The 20875-nt window shown below is 41.0% G+C and overlaps 1 protein-coding gene across 1 annotated transcript; it reads right to left on the bottom strand.

The window, feature by feature from the left end:
- Positions 1-5207: 5207 nt before the first annotated feature.
- Positions 5208-20575, bottom strand: LOC125899517 (MAGUK p55 subfamily member 4-like). The gene is made up of 19 exons (XM_049593911.1): positions 20554-20575; positions 17248-17369; positions 17080-17157; positions 16880-16963; positions 16668-16799; positions 12544-12625; positions 12355-12440; positions 11052-11123; positions 10325-10521; positions 10126-10184; positions 8839-8880; positions 8736-8756; positions 8362-8400; positions 6593-6760; positions 6400-6480; positions 5990-6083; positions 5779-5887; positions 5521-5655; positions 5208-5393 (listed from the first exon to the last, which is right to left on the bottom strand). Exons 1-19 carry the CDS (start codon positions 20573-20575, stop codon positions 5208-5210), a joined length of 1809 nt encoding a protein of 602 aa, XP_049449868.1.
- Between the last annotated feature and the right edge of the window lie 300 nt (positions 20576-20875).

The raw sequence follows: 20875 nt of genomic DNA, 5'->3' as shown, positions 1-20875 counted from the left end.
GGTTTTGGTTTTGGCATAGAAATGTAATCAGTGATTCAAGAAGTGCTCAGATCCTTTAACCAACTGCAGGTCTTCTGCAGACCTTGGTTGTAACCAGTGGTTATTTGAGTTGCTGTTGCCTCTCTATCATCTTGAACCTGTCTGGACATTCTCCTCTGACCTCTGGCATCAACATTTTGGCTCACTGGGACAATCCTCTGTAAACCCTAGAGATGGTTGTGTGTGAAAATCCCAGTGGATCAGCAGTTTCTGAAATACTCAGACCAGCACGCACTTTGTTCAACTAGTGGTGTTCCTCAGGGCTCTGTCATAGGTCCCTTTAATTTATTATCTACCTTCTACTTCTTGTCATATCTTCAGAAAATCTGACATTCAATTCCACTGCTACGCTGATGACACCCAGCTCTTTCTATCCACCAAGCCTATGTCCACTCTTCCACCCAGTTCCTTTTCTGACTGATTATCGGATATTAAATCTTGGCTCTTCCTCAAACTTAACAATGATAAAACTGAGGTTCTCCTGAGAGTCATCCTGGACAGTACATTGTCCTTTGAGGCCCACAACACTAGTGTTACTCAGTCTGCATACTTTCACCTATGTAATATTAATCGTCTTTGCCCATCACTGATACCTTACAGCGCCACTATCCCTGTTCTCTCTTTGGTTACAGTCTTTGGTTGTGTTACACTGACCCCCACACACTGCTGTTCGTATACATGACAGTAAAGCTGAATGATGCAGTGAGAAGACACTAATCCTGCTGTTAAATCGGCTGAGTCGCAGCTGTCCTGCAGAGGATTAACCTGACAGACAGAGAGAGGGAGGACACACACAGCCACATGATTTAATCTTGATCTTTAATTAGCACAGATACTGCATGTATATGTTCACTCTCATTCAATATGTTGTGCTTTTATTAAAGCTGCAGTAAGTGAGGATCAGTGGAGAGAGTCTTCAGACTTTAGCTGAGTTCAGCTGAACTGCGTCAGCAGTCAGGTGTCGTCATGCAGCTTGTCTGAGCTTTGAGGAGCTTTATATTGAGTTTCAGCTTATTGTTTATCTGTCAGGCCACAACTTCACTGCTCTGGTTCACTCTCACTGCTCTAATAGGGTCATTTTCAGAGACAAAGCTGTGAAACAGTGAAGCATTTAGCAGCTACAGAGACAGATATTTGCCTCAGGAGTTGGTGGAGACCAAAAACACAGCAAACAGAGAGAATATTGGACTGATGTTCATCAGGTGACACAAACACAAAGACCCTTAATGAATCATGTTGATCTGTAACTGGATGTGGAAACTGCTCACATGTTTAACACACTGAGCCCCAGAGAGGTCAAATGATCCAATATTTACAAAAACAGCACAGATTAGAGAAAAGTCAAAAAACTAAACACAGTTTTTCTAAACTAATTAATGATCTCACAAACCTGCCTGTAACAAGGAACCAGCCACCAGCTTTGAATGTTTGCAGTCAGTCTTATAGGAGTTACCAGTGGTTATCAGCCTCATAGATACATCGGTTATAAGGGCCTGCTACTGGGTTCAGAGGGCCATTATCAGTCCACTTCCTGGTCAATACTGGTTGTCAGGCAGCGATCTATAGTGGCCGTGGTAATCATGATGGGTATAAAGGAGGAAGTCAGGTAACGCTGTTCATGTCCCGTGTGACACCAAAAGTCAACACTGACTTTAATGTATTTAATGTACGACAGGTTACGCTGCATAACAGAAGTACTTATTTTAAACCAAACCACAATCATCCTCTCAGCATGTCATTACAAATGAAGCATTGTGGTGCTACAGGCCCACAAATCCTGTTCCAGACATAAGGGAACATGCATCATCATCATCTCTATGTTTATGTCAGTGAAAATAAAACACAAAAATGACCATTCCCAGTAAACTCACAACTCAAATCACTCTACCACTAATCTATGTGTATGAGGCTGATGACCACTGATACCTTATGGTGCACCAGTCCAGATCCTCTGAACAGATCTCTCTACAGAGAGGTCATTAAAGAACATAATACACTGAAAAGCTATTCCTGTGAAACAGTGATCATGAATAATGTAAAAAACAAAGTGCATCTTTTAATAGAAGACATGAGGTAACGTGAGACAACAGAGCACCTTTATGGTGCTAAATCTTTTTGCTTTTCAGTGGTGGAAATAACTATCGTCAAACTTTGACTAATATCCTGGCCTTTCATTTGCTTCAGTCACTGAGCTCAGCTGGCATCTATATTTGGGACGACTTCTTTTGCATGAAACTCTTGATGGAGAATCAAATTGTTTATTTATTCCAGTATGAATATTACTTGTATAAAAATGTGGCTCTTGATCAGTGTTGGGTAAGGGTTACTTTAAAAGTAATCAAAGTATGTTACTGCGTTACTTTTTTAAAAAAAAAAAGTAACCCGTTACTTTACTGCGTTACTCCCTGAGTAAAGTAACTCAGTTACTTTAAAAGTACTTCAAACGTTACTCCCTGAGAAAAGTAACTCAAGCACTTTTAAAGTACTTTTGAGTATTCTACATTTCCTATTGGGCAATGGACCACAGGGCGCTAAGCCTACATTTTTTTGTCTCCAAAATTAAAGTTATGGACCACTTGCCCTTCACTGAGATCCAATTCTCCCATCACAGCCGTCACTTTGACCAGTAGAAACACACAACAATCTGCTGCTGTAGACAACTGTATGACAACATCACCCCAGCGTTTTTAATATTTCCTCTAGGGATGTTACCACACAGAGTAAAAGGGGGAAATGATGGTGTGAAATAGCAGAGGCACTTTGTCAACCCGCTGAGTTAACGTTACTGTCATTAGCATCAAGCTAGCAAACAATGTTACATCCTCACGGTCAAACATAAAGTAATAAACATTAACAACAAATAGCAGGGCTTTTACTCACCACAACTGCAGAGGCTCCCAGCTTCATCTGAAACAAACTACATTATAGATGGTCTGTTATTTATTAATCCCTCTGTGTGTTTATATATTTATTTTTTATCCGCTCTGTTGTCTTTGTAAAGTTAACATATCGCACCGTCATTTCAAACTCAACACTTGTTTCAAATTAAAAGCCCCTTATAACCTCGGCTGAGAGAATCCCTCCATTTTCTAAATAGGCTTTTATTCTGAAACATTTGTCAGAACTTCCTGTGGAAGATACAGTAGCTTGACAGTTTACATATGGCGCTAAAGCGTCAGCAGAGGTGACTACAACAACATGTCGGCTGGCACATGAACACACACAGTGACTCAAATAATAGTGAAAGTAATAAAAATAGGACAAGAATAACCCGATGACATCACACACGCCGTGAAAGACGACCGGGGATAATTGGTGAGTACCAGCATGTAGCGTGTACCAGGCATAATGCAAGTCCTGAGTCTGAAATATGTCTGTCAGCGAGTCCTGCTCCACCTATTTAGACTCCACCGTAGACAACAGCAGCATTTCTCCGACCACGTAGCGAGCCACAAGCTCCGTGGCTTCTTTCAGACTGATAGGTTTAACGTTATCTCCGTTATTAGAACCAAACGACAGCCGTTGCTGTTTCGGAGCTGAAGGACCAGCGTTCTAAAAGTAACGGAAGTAACTGATGTCTTGTTTGAAAATGTACTTAAGTATTTGATTACTCAAACAGCAAACTAATGCATTGGGTTACTCATTACTGCAAAAACTAATCAAAGTACTCTAACGCGTTACTTTGTAACACGTTATACCCAACTCTGCTCTTGATTAACATATTAATAACAACTACTGTGGAGGGGCAGACCTCAGAGCTCAGACCTTGGCCAAGGCCAAATGCCTTAACTTATCTCACGATGTTGAAGGTGCAATGTAGGACATTTAAAACATTAATCTAACAAACAGCTAACTATTATTCATATCCCCACTGGCTAATTGCTGCTGCTCTGCACTACAAACTACCCCAGCTGGGTGGGCACAGAGGCAATTGATTGATTGATTGATTGATTTTTTTTTCCCTAGAATGGCGAATGCACAACCCCCCCACTACTGGCTTGCCCTACTATTCTTACCTTAACCCTCACCAATCTCAGTCCACAAAAACCTCCTTAAAAATAGCCTTTTAAGTCTTGTGTGTGATTTATCCTGGCTATACATGAGTAGAGGAAATCTCTGCTAGCCGCTAAGCTAATTTATACAATGTAAAATGCCATAGGCTTGTGCTAATAACGTTAGCCTGTTGTATTTGTGGGGAAATGTGTCCAGATAAAGACAAGTGTTTGTCTGTGAATGCTGCGAGTTATAGTGAAGCTGATCTGTGTACTTGTGTTTGAAACTGTCTCTATTAATTTGAATCAACTAAACTTTACATCACTTCACAGAAACTCCATCACCGACTAGTGTTTTGGAGGTGTAACTGCAGAGTGACACAGACACACCACCGCACAAGTATAAATGCTCACAACAGTGTGAGTAGGCTCTGCATAGAGCTGACGCACAAGTATCAATCTATCTTGAGCGTTTGTGGAAAAAACGGCTGCTGTTGGCTCTTTCAGCACTGTTGCCATTGTTAGCGCTGCACTAATAGCCCCCAGCATTTCAGCTCTGTGTTTGCTTGTAACGTCCGAAGTAAGAGCCCAGTCCAGACTCTGAATGTCAAAGGTCAAAAATAATTTGTGCGGTTGCTTTAAGATTAGGATCTGCTTCAAAATCAGATGGGTTCTTCCTCGGCCCATATTCCACCCCTCTGCTGAGTGGAATGAAAATCAGGCTGCACAAACTGACCAAATACATGGCCTCCTTGGTGGAGGTAATAAATACAGAGAGAATATCTCTGACTCCTCTTTGGAGTTAAACTCAACCAGCGAGGTGAAATTCTTCCTCCACACTTGTCTCGCCTCTGAGGTTTTATCTGTTCAAACTAAAAGTCATTTTATTTGACAGTTTTGGTGACAATTTTAAAAGACGACAGGTAATATTTTCTTTGAATAACCTCCTCAGTCTCTCACTTTTCCATCTCCATCATGTCGTAACATCTTCTCCTCTGTCTCCAGTTATTTTCTATGACTCCCAAATTCTTTTTCCATCTCCTCCCCTCATCTTTATATCTCACTCAGTATTGTTTTCTTTTATCCAACACGTCTCCGTCTTTTCTCTCTTTGTATTCTCACTTGTAGTTTTTCTTGTCTGTCCTAATCATCCTCTCCTCCTCCTCCTCCCCCTCCTCACTCCTCTTTCCGGGTCCAGCTGACGGGTATCCACTGTGGTTCGTCCTGCGCCTCCTGGATGATGGAGAAGAGCTGTATGCAGGAGTCCTGCAGGTCATCGTTCACCAGCACGCTGTCGAAAAACTGTTTGTACTTTGCCTCCATCAGCCTGGACACCTCCTCCAGCTCCACAAAGTCTTCCTCCTGCAGGAGGAGGAACATGACGACTCAGTTTCCTGCACTTCAAACTCTCTTTCTAGTTATTTCATGTGATAACAGTGTTGTCATTCTTTGAGAAATCGGAGCTGTAATGTGTACGTGGAGCTCTTACTGTGAACACTCTGTTGACGGAGCAGTTGGTGATGATTCGGGCGTCTCTCCGGGTTTCTCTCAGTCTGTCTGGACTCGGAGCTTTGATGAAGATCACGTACGGCTTCAGTTTCCTCGTCCTCAGTGGCAGGATGCTCTGACAACAAAACCAACATCACGGTGTTAATCCATCACTGAAAACAGCCCCCAACTAATGAACTATTTCCTCTGAAGGAAACACGTGTCTCCATTAATCAACAATCTTCTTAATGAGACTCACATGTGGTTCGACATCGATGATGCACATCCGTCCTCGTTTCAGCACCTCTTCTATGGCCTCAGCGCTGGTCCCATACAGGTGACCCTTATACTCCCCGTACTCCACAAACCTGACACACATTAACAAACAAGTCTAAATAATAACAATAAAATCATACCAAAAAAAACCCTAAACAAACAAAAACAGAACAAGTAAACAATCAAAAGATTACCTGTGGTTACAGACCATGTACTCAAACAGCTCTTTGGTGACAAAGTGGTACTCCTTTCCTGACTGCTCCCCTGCTCTGATTGGACGAGTGGTGTCTGGAGGAACAAGGCAACAGCCAGTCAAAACTGGTATGAAATTACCAGGCTCATACAGAATCAATGCCAGGTATGACAATACTCCACAAGGCTGTCACGTCTTGATATCAATAATGTGTAAACTAAAAAATAAATTTTGTCTTAAATTTTTTTTTCTATATTTTTTTCTATTTTTTTGATATGAAAACACGCTTCAACAATATCACTATATTTTGTCTATTTTGTCGTTTCTATCAGTAAAGTTATTAGTATATAAGGTCTTTATTATATTATTTTAACTTTAAATGACTGTGTTAGATTTGTGGTGGTCACTTACGAGGTACGGGTCCCTGGAAGGTTGAAGGGTTCAGTTTGATGAGTCGTTTCCTCAGTTCGTTCACTCCGACTCTCGTAGCTCCTGGACAGAGAGAAATATTGGCGGTATCATACACAGAAAAGGAGAATTAACAAACACTGAGAGAAAACACAACACTACAGGAACAGTGACAAAAAGGTTCTTATGGTCTCACCGATGAGGATGATGAGGCGATGGTTCTCCTGCGGGGTGCGCTGGTACAGAGCCACCTCCTCATACGGAGTGTACAGGGCGCTGCTGTTGGGTGAGCAGGAGGTGCAGGACTGTCGTCTCCTTCTGTAGGACGTCCTCCTCCATAGACGGAAACTCCGCCGGAAACCGGCTGGTGAGGGACACACCATTCATTCAGTCATTCAATTATTCATCCATTCACTGTATCATTGTCCAAATAATCCAGTGTTTTTTATCTATTAAACTGCTGACACTCTCTCAGAGATTAAGTGGAGAAATTGACTTTTGTCTCTCAGTATTTATCCAGTACCACAGTCATTACCTAGAATTAACCAGCATTCTTTAATTCACTGTAGTAAAAGAAATAAAATATATTGTCAGTGAACAGAGTTACTAACCAAACTGATGGAGTACACAATTAACTGACCAACCAACTGAATAACTGACAGACTAAATGACTGACCGACTGAGCAACAGACTAACTTACTGACTGACCAAATAAGTAATTGACTGACTAAATAAAATAAATGACAAAACAATTACCAGACTGACTAACTGACTAGCTGACAGACTGAATTACTAACTGAGTGACCAACCAACAAACTAACTGATTGACTGACTGACTTACGGACGGACCGACCAATTTACCATCCAACTAAACTAAACTAAACTAACTAAACTGAATTAAACTAAACTAAACTATACTTACTAAACTAACTAAACTATACTAAACTAAACTAATCTAAACTGAACTAAACTAAACTATACTAAACTAACTAAACCATATTATACAAACTAAACTAACTAACTATACTATACTAACTAAACTAAACTATATTATAATAACAACTAAACTATGTTATACTATACTAAACTAACTATACTATACTAACTAAACTAAACTATACTATACTATACTATACTAACTAAACTATACTAAACTAACTAAACTATGTTATACTATACTAAACTAACTAAACTAACTATACTATACTAACTAAACTAAACTATACTAAACTAACTAAACTATGTTATACTATACTAAACTAACTAAACCATATTATACAAACTAAACTAACTAACTATACTATACTAACTAAACTAAACTAAACTATACTATAATAACAACTAAACTATGTTATACTATACTAAACTAACTAAACTAACTATACTATACTAACTAAACTAAACTAAACTAACTAAACTATGTTATACTATACTAAACTAACTAAACTATACTATATGAACTAAACTAACTATACTAACTAAACTATACTATACGAACTAAACTAACTATACTAACTAAACTAAACTAAACTAAACTATACTATACTAACTAAACTAACTATACTAACTAAACTAAACTAAACTAAACTATACTAACTAAACTATACTATACTATACTAACTAAACTATACGAACTAAACTAACTATACTATACTATACGAACTAAACTAACTAAACTATACTATACTAATTAAACTAACTAAACTAAACTAACTATACTGTACTAACTAAACTAAACTAACTAAACTATACTGTACTAAACTAAACTATACTAACTAAATTAAACTAAATTATACTAACTAAACTATATGAACTAAACTAACTATACTATACTAACTAAACTATACTATACTAATTAAACTAACAAAACTAACTAAACTAAACTAAATTAAACTAACTAAACTATACTATACTAGTTAAACTAACTAAACTAAACTAAACTAAACAACTAACTGTTAGTCTTACCCAGGTAGATTCCATCAGTAACATCAGACTCAGTCTCGTCTGAAAGAACAAACATAAACACAGGAATAAATTTACTGTGAAATATAAACTTCTAAAATATAAACTAAACTAAACTAAACTCTCACATACCACTGTATATTCATGCTACTGTCAAAGCTGCACAGATCTGATCTGTAGTATGTACACTGGGTTTATATTTTACCTCCACCTGTTTATTGTCTGAATAATGACTCACTGTGTCTTGCACCTTTACCTGCACTGTGTATGGATACTTGCACTGCCTACTACTACTGTAATGCTAATGAACTGTAATTACTAATGACCTCTGTGCAGTGACTAGTCCTATATAATTAGTGTGTCACATTAACACCTACCAAAGTGTATCTCTTCCAGCTCTGTGGAGGAAAACAGAAGATGATTAACTTCAGTCTGTTAAAGCTGTTTTATATATTCATGATTTTGTCGGACATGTTTTACCTGGTACTGAGTGTTTGTCATCAGCCTGAGGTCGATCGTCATCTGGAACAGATGAAAGAAAGAAAGAAGACATTATTTAAACGTACAGTTTGTTTCCACACATTCAAACTTCAGAATGGTAACCACACATTACACTGTGTTTTGTTTGATGGACACGTGTTCTCTGAGTCTGATTCATGTTGTTGGAAAAACCCTATGAGTTAATGTTCGTCTACTGTGAGAGGAAGTGACAGCAAGATGTTTTGACATTTGTTATTATCAGCCAAAGCAGACTGGTTGAGTTATACTGTGAAGTATTTGATTATTTTTAACAGCTTAAATAACATGCATGACATTACTTATCAGCTTCACCAGTAACATCTCTAGTTTACCCTCCATGCTGATGTAGAAAGTTGCGTCTGATTAGAAAAGGTTTATATGCGACGTACTGTGTGTACATTTGTTTTGCTTTAAGTGTTTAATATTTTCCTGTAGATGCAAATTAACCATGCAGCTAAGTCTGACTCAACACTTGTGATGTGCATGGGCCATGTTAAAGAAACTAGTAAACTACTGTGCATGACATGAATGGACACTGAGGTGTGTAACAGTAACACCAATGAAAATAAAAACCTCTAGATATCGTGGTCACATACACACTCAGCTTTAACACCTGTGCATGTACAGTAACACTGCTCCTTGTCTCATTATTCACAGCGCATGAAGATACTTTGATACAGTCACATGAAAAGACACAAACTAAATAACATCAGATACAGTAATAAGATCTGTGAGCTGTGTCACTCACCGTTATCAGTCAGAATCACTGGGGACAGACAGCAGGTCGACACACAGAGAAGAGACATGTTGTTAAAGTTTAAAGTCACATTCACAACATTTATAAACAGAAACAGTCACCTGTTGCTATCATGATGCTGTCAGTTTGTGCTGTATCTGATCTTTATGTCATTTCAGTTAATGTTTAATAATATTTTTTTTCTTTCTTCTTTTTTTTTAAGATTATTTTTAGGCTTTATGACCTTTATTTGATGGGTCAGTGTTGGCAGGAAGGACAGAGAGAGAGAGAGGGGATGAAATGCAGCAGAGGGCTGCAGGTCGGAGTCGAGCCTGTGGCTGCTGCAGCAAGGACATACCCTGCTCTACCAGATGAGCTACTTGTCACCCTACAATATCCTGTTATATAAATAAACAAAGCATATTTGAGTTCCGTGTCCACTGAACCAGCTTCACATTGGCAACTTTATATGCTTATCATTTAAGTTAGTGATAGTGATGCTGAGCGCTCACAGGGCTTGATGCAGGTATGAACCTGTGACGGCTGACACCACCAGTGTTCCCTCTGTTTACTGCAGACAGACAAACAGAATTGGAGGATAAATCATAATTAAAACATGCAGCTACAAACTCCATGTTTCCACAAAAGATCTACAGTTGAGTCGTAATAATTGAGGATGTGTTACTGTGATATTATCGAGTGTCATGTCACCTCTTCAGCATGCTGGCAGAGGGGATGAGACCAGCACAGGACGCAGCGGAGCGCAGCTTCCTGGCCTGCCACCACCTTCCGTCCGACTGGTCGACCACCTCCAGCAGGTCGCCTCTGCTGAACGGCATCCCTGCATCAGGACACGGGATGGAGGAGTCCTGCAGGGGGCAGTAGTCTACCATCGCCCTCATGAACACCTGACAGACACAGAAAACTGACTGTGATATACTAGGAATGACTTGTAAAGTGCTGTATTTCAATAGCTGTAGATGCTTTTTTGTTGAGGAGACCAGTCTCCAGTATAAATGAGTATCTCTTATTTTCACAGACTTATCATAAAGACACAGAGGCAGTCTGTGATGTCGACAACGTGTGATTTTTACATTCACATATACAGTGAGTTTAATGTGATTCTACATGTGTTTAGTTGTGACTTCTCCCATCGTCACTAGAGGGCAGCAGAGACACAGAATTATCATGAAACTGTGCAGTAAAATGTGTTTTTGGATTAAATCACTGCTGCATTAATGTGTATGTTGTATTTTACTGCTGTAGATGTTTAATGTTGTGCTGATCAAAACTGTTAGATAAATAAAGTGCAGTAAAAAGTGCAATATTTACTAAGATGTAATTGAGGGGAGGTTTAGTGTTGCATAAAAAGTACAAGTACCTCAGATTTGTGCTGATGTACAGTACTTGGTTCCAACACTTGGTGGATGTTTCTTACCGACTTCTGGCTGCTGCTGCTCTGAGCTGCGTCAGGAATTACTTTAAACAGGATCGTTCCCTGAGAATTAATCTGCAAACACAACAAACAGTTAATAACTGATAAGTTATCGATAATCAGAGTCACCACACAGGAGATGTTCCTCATTCTGTTTTTTAAATTTACTTGTTTGCTTAAAATTGTGCACCGATAGTTTTCTTGTCATCACAAGAAATTAAAATTAACCGTATCTTTACCTATGTGGAGAAGCTTCAGAGGAAAAAGCCAATCAGTATCAGGTAATAAGGTAAAAGTTTATTGTTATAATGAGGTTATTCATGTTTTAATAGGATGAAACTTAGATTGTTAAAACAATAAACTACTGATCTTGTTTCAGTGTAAAAAGTTTCATGCAAAAACGTGTTTATTGTTACAACATAAAATGTTTTACATGATAACATGATGACATGATAAACTCGTGTTTAAGTAAGGAAATGATGTGATGACAAGGACAAATAAAGTGATGTGGTTCATTTACATGATTTGATTAAAGGTTCAGTGTGTCAGGTTTAGGGGGCTTTGGCAGCGTCTGGTGGTGATGATTACAGATTGTAACCGTTGTAGCCAACATGAAGATGGGAATGTCCCTATCTAGAGCCAGTGTTTGGTTTGTCCGTTCTGGGCTACTGTAGAAACATGGCAGTGCAACATGGTGATAGGCAAGGACCTGCTCCCTATGTAGATATAAACGTCTCATTCTAAGGTAACGAAAACACAACTATTCTGATTTTCAGGTGATTATACACTGAAGAAAACACACTTATTATATTATTTTCCATTTCTGTCAATTTATGCCCCTGAATTCTACACACTGGAGCTTACATCATTTTTACGTCATGGATTGAGACATGGTGAGATTTTGCTGTTACTGAGCGCGGTGTACCATACTGTGAAAATATGTCCACTTCATTAAGAAGAATTTTTACAGTTCTCAGGTCAAAATCAGCAGGAGGAGGCGTGTAGGAACAGCTGTTTCTAAGAATAAGCTCGCATAGAAACACGAGCTGTAGCAATGCAAAAACCGCAACCATAAAGCTTCATTCTCATTAAAAACAATTACAAGACGGTGCCTGCAGTTGCTGAAACACTTTCTGTTTGATCAGAGCCTTATTCTGCTGCGTACTGATAAATTCATGGCGCTGTCCTGTGGTGCTGACGAAGCAGGTGATTCATAGTTGTGACTTTTTCTCTGTCGTATTTTCTGCCTTCTTCGGTCTTTATTCAGTGAAATTCATGTACTGATTTTTCTCTTCAGGTGACCTACCAGAATCTGGATGACCTGTTCCGGCTCCAGACCCACCACAGGGTTTCCATTCACCTCCACCAACAGATCACCAGGATGGAGGAGTCCTGAAACACATGAACACACGTTATTACACATTTCAACCACATTTGATTCGTCATCATGTCTGTGGTATTGTACTTAATACTTAAAATTACAGTTTTATCTCACCACTGCGGTCAGCCAGTCCTCCATGAATCACCCTGGCGATGTAGATCTCTCCTGTCTCCTCGTCCCTCCTTATTGTCGCCCCCTGACAGACAGACAGTTAGTCCAAATTTATCACCTTCAGTGACTACATAAACAGACACTGCAAGCTTTTAGTACAGAAGCTCTGTATAAACAGAAGGGAATGTAAAATGTGAGCGATACAAATGGAGGAAGAGATGAAAGCAACTGATGACTGCAGAGACCTGGTAAGCTCACTTCTTTCTAACTCCACACCTCCGGATGTTTTTACTTTTAACTATGGTAGCCTTCAGCTGATGCGGACATTTATCAGGCTTCACAAACCTCACTCTGGAGACAATAAAGATTCATACTACTTTAAAACATATGCAGAAGAAATCCACAACACCTGGAAACACACACTAAAGTGGAAAATCCCTGGAGTTCAAATTTGCATCATAATTATGCAGACGACATCCAAATTTACCTTCATCTGTCACTAAGCAACCACTGACCCAAATGACTGAATGATTTGATGAGTCTGCATTTCCTTTAGTTAATTATGGACAAATTAAGATAAGAAAGGTGCAGACTAACACATGTTTGATTGTCTGACAGGAGAAACTGTAAAGAATAAGAGACAGACAATGATGATGATAAGTTTTAGGGATAGACGGATGAAATGGGAGATGCTGTACCTTGAAGGATTTTACTCTTCCCTGTCGAGTGATAAATCCATAGTCTCTCAAAAGTGTTTGTTATCCGAGAGATGATATCAGCCTGCGTCTGTTTCATGGTTAAACTTTTATAAAAATGATTAGGATGTAGATCTATATTAAAAAAAGGTATTTGAGTCAGTTTCAGAGTCTGTTTTCCGCCACAGCAGGCAAGGAGAGGAGATGCTTGTTTTTCATCTACTTATTCTTTTTCTTCTTCTTGGTTGTCAAGCAGCCAGTGCTGTTACAGTCTTGGTCCTCCAGAGGAGCTCTCGAAACTGTTCCATTGTTGAGCCTCACTTGTCCATTACTACCTCCGCCACCTGTCCTGTGGGTGGCACCAAACGTCACCACCGTCTTCTTGGATCCTCCATTCATTCGATTTTCACTCCTTGATGTTGTGAAGGTGTCTGCACACGAACTAACCGACGTAGATGAAGATGAAGAGGAGCAAGACGAGGAAGAGGAGGATGTGACATGGCGTGGGTAAGGTGTGGGAGGTTTGCGCACCACTTTTGGAGACATTGAGGACACCCTCGGTGGAGGTGGTGGAGGAGTGCGTTGTTTGGGCCGGCGTGGAGGCGACACCTCGGGGTGTTTGCTGGCTACAATGAGCCCCTGCAGTTTGTCCACCACCTCCACCAGCAGGTTGAGCGCCTGGGCATTCTCCTCTGCACTGTCTACAATCATCTCGGTCGCCGCCACCATCTTCTGGCCAAGATGGCGGACATCCTGAGTTCCATGCTCCATGCTGCTGGCCACTGTCTGAACAGTGGACCTGAGCTCCTCCACGCTGCACTGTTTGGTGAGCTCAGGATGAGGAAGCCGTTTTGGCTGCTGCTGGTTTCGTGTCTGTTTTGGCTGCTTCTGGCGTCCGTTGTGACGAGGAGAAGTAGAGTACTTGGTCATTGAGGGATGACTCAGAGGCTCTTCTTGGCATTCATTATGAGATCTATTTTGACCCCCAGGTTGCCTGGCAGGGGGAGGGAGGGTGCTAACGCCCTGCTGCCGTGTAGAGCGATGATGCGCAGGACTGGAGGGTGCTGTGTGGGCTCCAAGTGGACTAATCCCAGTACAAGAGGGGCTCCTGCCAGGTGTAGGGATGTTCCTCGACTGTCCCCCTGCAGCCGCCTTTTTGTACAAGACAGGGGAGTTGGGGAGGCTGAGACTGTACGCTGGGACTGGAGGAGGAGGGTAGGCGTAGTCATCACTGCTCCCTCCAGTCGAGCTGCCTTCTCTGCCGGCATGATGGGGTTTCTCTGAAAATGAACCTCCATGTTGGGAGGAAGATGAAGACGAGAAAGAAAGAGCCCAAAGAAAAGTGAAAAACACGTCACTGACAGAGAACAGCAGTTCAGGAAAAAGCAAAAAAGGAGGCGAATGATGGTGGAATGGAAAAGAAAGATGACGACTTGGGGACGACTGAAGGGCGGTGAGGATAATAACTACATTTGAAAGATACATGATGGATGAACTGATGTCTTCCAACACGTTTGCTGGACAAACCAAAAGACAGAGTTCATGACAAATGCAAAGATGGAGGAATAAATAAATGGATGGACGGATGGAAAGATGTTGGGGCCCATATTTATCAGGCGTCACAGATCAGGAAATCAGTCCTATTCATTAATTTCCGGAACTGCTTATCCTGCTGGGGGTTACGCATTCTCACTCCTAACTCATCAGCTCTCAGCATCTGATACCAGTGCACTGAGGCACCCTTTAGCATCTGTACGAGACGCAAAGGGCAGGTCATTATTAGACACTCAGAGAAACTGACATAATGTAAAGACCACTTTCAAAAAGACACTATGCATGTAAGGGGTGGAAACTGACACGCTGTCCCTGAGTGTCCAAAACTGATGCTAAAGTCAATAGAGTGTAACATTTTGAAGTGTTGGGGCCACTGACCAAGTGCCGAAGTATGAATGTGTTGGAATATTTAGTAGATCTCCAGATCTTCGGTCCTCACCTGCTGGGAGCTGCCAGGAGTTGTTGTTCAGGTAGAGATGATGACAACGAGCCTTGTGCTGGATGCAAAAGAGAGCTCCTCATAACCACACAGTGATTTATTTTCCATAATAAAACCTAAAATGCATCATCACCTGAAATATTTTCCTGCTGTTTCCTGTGTTTTGATTGATGGTCCTCTGATAACTCTAACACCTGATAAATACGCCCCCTGCTGGATGGACTGATGATCCTTGTGATTGGATGTCTTGATGACAGATCAAACAAAGGATGACTGAATGAATTAAATAGACGGATGAATGATGATTGCATTGATTGACAGTTCTCCTCCTCTTACCAGTGCAGGGGGCGGGGCTAAAGACAGAGGGAGCTGATTGGTTAAGCCCTTTCTTCCAAAGCTCTGCAGACTGTGGACACAAACAGCAGCTTCCTGTTGACTGGTAACGGGGAAGAAAGGGATGTGACCGTCCTCCTCGGGGGAGGGGCAGAGGCCTGGCTTCACTCTCAGTCGCTCTGAGCTCCTCCCCCGACCACGCCCTCCTTGCGGGGACAAGCCGGTCTAATGTGAGGTGACGGAGGCTGCTCCAGTGACTGCAAATCACTCCCACTCCGTCTCCAGCACTTCCTCTGCGCTCTGCTCCGTTCTTAGTGAACAAAAGATAAAAGAAAGATCTCCTCTCATAGTTTAAAATTTAAATAACCATCTGTAATGCAGCAAAAAGTAGATAAAGTAGAGAATAGATCTGATCAGTGCAATCAACTATTCAAATCCCTCTCCAAGAAATTAAATTTACATTCGTCATGATTTGTTTTGCAGATTGCATTTTGTAGCAACATGTAACTGCTTCCACGTGGAAACATTATCCATCATCTTGTTAATTACTATTTTTATGCAGACGACACACAGTTGTATGTCTCTGATGAAGGGTAAAAGGGTAATTTGCTGTTGACAAGGTGGAAATTAAAGAGTGTTGTGTTCTTGGTTCACACTGGTTCAGAATACAGAGTCTCCTTGTTCTCATTTTAATATCTGCATAAGCGTAGACGCAACTTTATGTAAACCTCTGCTACAATGCGAATTCACAGGAAGAGGCCGACAGAGGAAACGTTACATGTTCTGTATGTCAAAAGTTACTCTGCAAAGGTGTTTCCATATCCAATTCAAATCACATCAACTCTTCCTCCACAAAGTGAGTGTAAAAAGGTTTTTGCACAGTTGAGGAAGTTTTTATCAGATTTTGCTGATTCCATAAAAGTTTTCTAACATGATGTTTTCTAACCACTGATGCTGACAATGAAGGGTTGAAAGCAACACACTGACTGCACCACTTACACCAGTATAATCTCACTTCTCTACTAACACGGGCTTATATCATTAGAGCACTTAACCACTACCATCACACACACATTTTACTTAAATAAGTAGATCCTCTTTCTCACCAGCGGCTGGTTGTTCTTCACCAGACAAACGATCCTCATGGCCTCCTCATCCTCAGGCATCTCATCAGGCAGAGGAGGTAAGACAGGTCCATAGTCTGACTGGGCCACACTGTCGTGGGACGACAGGAGGGCCTGATAGACAGGAGACAGCTGTTACAGCAGAGCATCAGACATGAGTTCCTCAAAAGCTCCTAAACGAGTGACTGACACACCTGGATGTGAGGTGAGCTGAGGAGGCTGTAGAGCTCTCTGGCTTCAGCGGAGGGACGGTGGACCCTCTGTAAAGTGGTTATAATCTGATGGACAGTAAGGCAGACAGACAGACCGTCAGACAGTCAGACAGACAGTCAGATGCTCTAACAGTCAAAACAAAAGCAACCAGATCAGATTGTGTTTGTTTGTGTGTATAAACCTCATGTGAGAGTCCTGAGGCGTAAGGCAGGGTAGGTGTGGGCGTCGACCTCTCAAACTGCAACAGGCAGTCATAAACCTGGAGGAGTAAAACAGGAAATTATGTCACGGCTCGACATCTTCATGGTGCGTCCGTTTTTAGTGGCGAGTCTGATGAGTAAGGTCATACCTTCAGTAGAGCGCGAAGCCACGGTGAATTGAGCAGTTCATGCAGAAGCTGAGCTCCACCGATGTTTCTGCTGATGGCGTGACTGACGTCCTCCACCACACAGGATAGCACCTCACTGACGCCTGCACAAACACAGGAGGCACAGGGGACATGCTGTAACTCCTGTATTCAGCCTCTGACACTCTTCTGTGTTCTAGCAACTGTCTCTTTAAAGCCCAAACACACCAAACTAGGGTTGCCCCCTGACCAAACGTTGGTCGACCAGAAAGGTCATTTGTCAGCAAGAAAAAAAAAAAAAAAGTGAAACTCTCTCAGGAGCTGCGCCTTGTCAAAATAAATCCAAACCTATGTGACTGGACCGTGTAGGACTTTAATTTGAAAGGACAGACACAGGAAGTGTCCACGCTCAGCAGTCAGACAGGAGTCAGGTTAATCTCCAGAGCTGGTACCTGCGGTTATTCCACAGGCTAGTTAATAACATGTCGGGCAGGAAATCCAAAGTGTGGGATCATTTTGAGAAGGTGAAGGACGAACCCAAGGTGATATGTAAACTCATCTTCATTGGTCGACTACAAACATGACGTATCATCTGAAACATGGAAGTAGCTACATGCCCATTAGCCCACAGCGTCATTAACAGGCGGCTCGCTCAGTGTGTGACGTGCACTTGGAGATAAAATATAGGCCTATATTAATGAAGGTTCATTAGTACGGTTTGTATTTCTCTGTAATGTAGCACAGTGTTAACAATGTTACTGATACTAAACCACGAGAATATATCATTTAATTATTACATTCATATCAGAATCATGCAGTCAAGACTGGTCCACTGATGGACCTGAATAATGACTATTGGTCAAACAGGCAAACTCTTAGTCGGAGGCGGCCCTACATCAAACCAACTTCAGACCAACTTCAAAGAACTAGCGAAACAAAACTAACGAAAGCCCCTGCTACAATGCCACACATAGGGTTGCCACTTTGGATTTGTGAAAAAAAGGGACACTCAACCAAATATTTGAAGTGGAGGGCTCGGCCATTATTACCAATTCAGACTGACCAATGAACGTGAAATTCGGACATAGGAGACCAGATTTGCCATCATTCCATGTCCTTCTATGTGCCTGTATTTTATATTAATTTTTATATCAATGAAAAAAACAAATCTGTGTTACTAAATTCTTACATTTTTACATGTATCTCACCATAGCAAGTTGGAAGAAGACATATTCTGCCATATATGAAGAGGGGAGACTCTCTGGAATCTGGCAATATAAGAACCATGATGCTGGGACATTCTGTCACTTCACAGCTGTCCAAAACATGTGGTTTGTGCCAGGTGGACATGATTGCCAGTATTTTTTCATTATTGCAAGAAATTCCATTGACTCATTCACAAGTCAAAAATGTGTTTTATCTGAAGGAAACATGCAGTTGTCTGGGTGCGCAAAGGTAAAGTGGCTGGTCTTGTCATACAAAGTTTGATGGAGTGTCAACTGGACAATATGGAGATATTTGCATCTTGAAAGCCGGACTACAAATGTGGACAGACAGGGAGAAACACACGCAAGCCTAAGACGTGGTAAGATACGATATTCCTCACTATATGAAGTGACTGATAACAAGATCTGTATAATGGACTGTAAAGAAATTCGTCAGGATTTTATTTTGTAGACAATTGATCTGTATTTATAGCATGATGGGATGACAGCACAATGATGTGTGTGGTCCTGCGCTTTCATGTGATATGCGTGGCATTTCTGTGCGAGCCTGCGTTCGCGAGTAATCCATCCAACAGTAATGTGTGTGCAGAGCTGTATGAAAGCTCTGTTATACATCATTTTAGTGTAACTTTATCTTTTTTTTCGCTGTGAAAACATTCGGAAAGCTACGATTCCGCTGTTTCATGTGATATACGTGGCTTCTTGCTATGATGCACGGTCGCGGAGAAAAACCACAGAGAAGAACAGGTGTGAATTTGGACGCACTATGCATCGTTCGGGGCCTGTTGCACTGATTGCACTGATTCTGGATGAACTCCTTGGCCTGCTGCTGCTGCATTTTCCCCAAAAAACGGGACAAATTGTGTCCCAGGAGAGATTTTTTTTTTCCCGGGACAGCTGACGAAAAAAGAGAACAATTCTGGGAAAAACGGGATGGGTGGCAACTCTAGCCACACATAGCCTTCTCTCAAAATGCATCTGAACACACACAGAGACTACAGCTGACTGCCAAATAACAAGTACATTCTGCGCCTGTGTTAGAGGAAATAACTGTCCATACAAGCAGACGGCGGTATTCGTCATTCAAAAAGGGACAACTGGAAGACCATTATGACATCAGTTAGCCAGTTAGCACATTAACAACACAACCTAATGTTGAAATAACAAAAGTATATTTACCATGTGCGAGCGAACAATAACACAAACTATTACAAACTGCTTCTGCTAAGGAGCTCAGTGAGTAAAAGATAATCTGACTTTATATAACAAGTTTGTTTTAATCTCACTCCCTCTTGACTTTAGTTTTTTGTTTACTTTCCTCATTTCCGTTTCTCTTCTCATGCACTGAACTGACAGTCAGAGTGATTTCATTCACCAACGTTCATGCTCCACCGTCTCTGACACCAATTCAACATGCTGAATTACCCGGAAAAAAAAGCCAACAACAAATGACTAACGCCGATGGTGCTGGACATTCTACAAAAACTAAGGTGACAGACACTCACTGACAGCTTCGCACTGACCAACAGCCACCTGTTGGTTTGGTGTGTCATGGCTGTTAAAAACCCAGACACACCCAACTGGGTTTTACTTTTACATACAGTTACCTCATTATATGAAGGTCTGGCCATGTTTCATGTGAACATCTGAGACTGTAACTTTATATATACGACAGAAAATTAGGAAAAGCATAAGAGGTGCCCTTAATAAAGACAGTGGAGTGTCACCGTGTTAAATAAGAAGTCAGCAGCGGACTTTAACATGCAGCAGACTGAATATTGTTCGGACAGTGTGTAATATGACAGCAGATGTTTTAGGCTGATCGTTTCTCCTGAGTAGAGGGTGAAAAACAGACATGTTTGGTTCAGACAGGATTAACGACACTGAGGAGCCGTGACCCCGCAGAGACACACTAATACCTTCTGAATTAGGTTTCAGATTAGATTAGATGGAAATTAAAACCAAATCTGGATTTAGACTCGAGTTCAGGGTGAAAACTGAACTCACGTCAGACAATAAACAATGAAGGAAGTCAATGAAGGTCAGATATACAGCTGTGTGTGTGTGTGTGTGTGTTTCTCACCGTCCTCCATGGCTTGTTTCATGGTGATCGTCCAGACTCACCACAGAGGACAAAGGCTTCTTCCACTGAAAATAAATATAAAACAAATATTAGTGTGAATCAGTCTGATCTGATCTGAGACTGAATGATCGACATCATTTAAAAACACAATAGTAAATGAGACCATTGCCATATTTTCACAGTGGCCCAGAACGGACAAACCAAATACTGACTCTGGAACACTGACAAAATTCTTACCTGGAGAAGTTTCAGCTGGTTGCAGTCTGTAATCATCACCATTAAGTAAAGTTAATAGTATTAAAATGAAGTAAATATAGTACAA

The sequence above is a fragment of the Epinephelus fuscoguttatus genome, linkage group LG13 (assembly GCF_011397635.1).
Source record: "Epinephelus fuscoguttatus linkage group LG13, E.fuscoguttatus.final_Chr_v1".
NCBI classification, from domain to species: domain Eukaryota; kingdom Metazoa; phylum Chordata; class Actinopteri; order Perciformes; family Serranidae; genus Epinephelus; species Epinephelus fuscoguttatus.
This window is presented reverse-complemented; position numbering and strand designations above follow the sequence as displayed.

What these genes read in the sequence shown, in the direction of transcription:
- LOC125899517 (XM_049593911.1), bottom strand. Translation starts at nt 20,575, where the DNA reads ATGAAACAAGCCATGGAGGACG. An exon ending in CCTCAGGACTCTCACATGAG is followed by an intron (nt 16,964 to 17,079) that starts GTTTATACACAC and finishes ACTGTCCATCAG; the next exon opens with ATTATAACCACTTTACAGAG. An exon ending in TCATCGATGTCGAACCACAT is followed by an intron (nt 5,656 to 5,778) that starts GTGAGTCTCATT and finishes TTTTGTTGTCAG; the next exon opens with AGCATCCTGCCACTGAGGAC.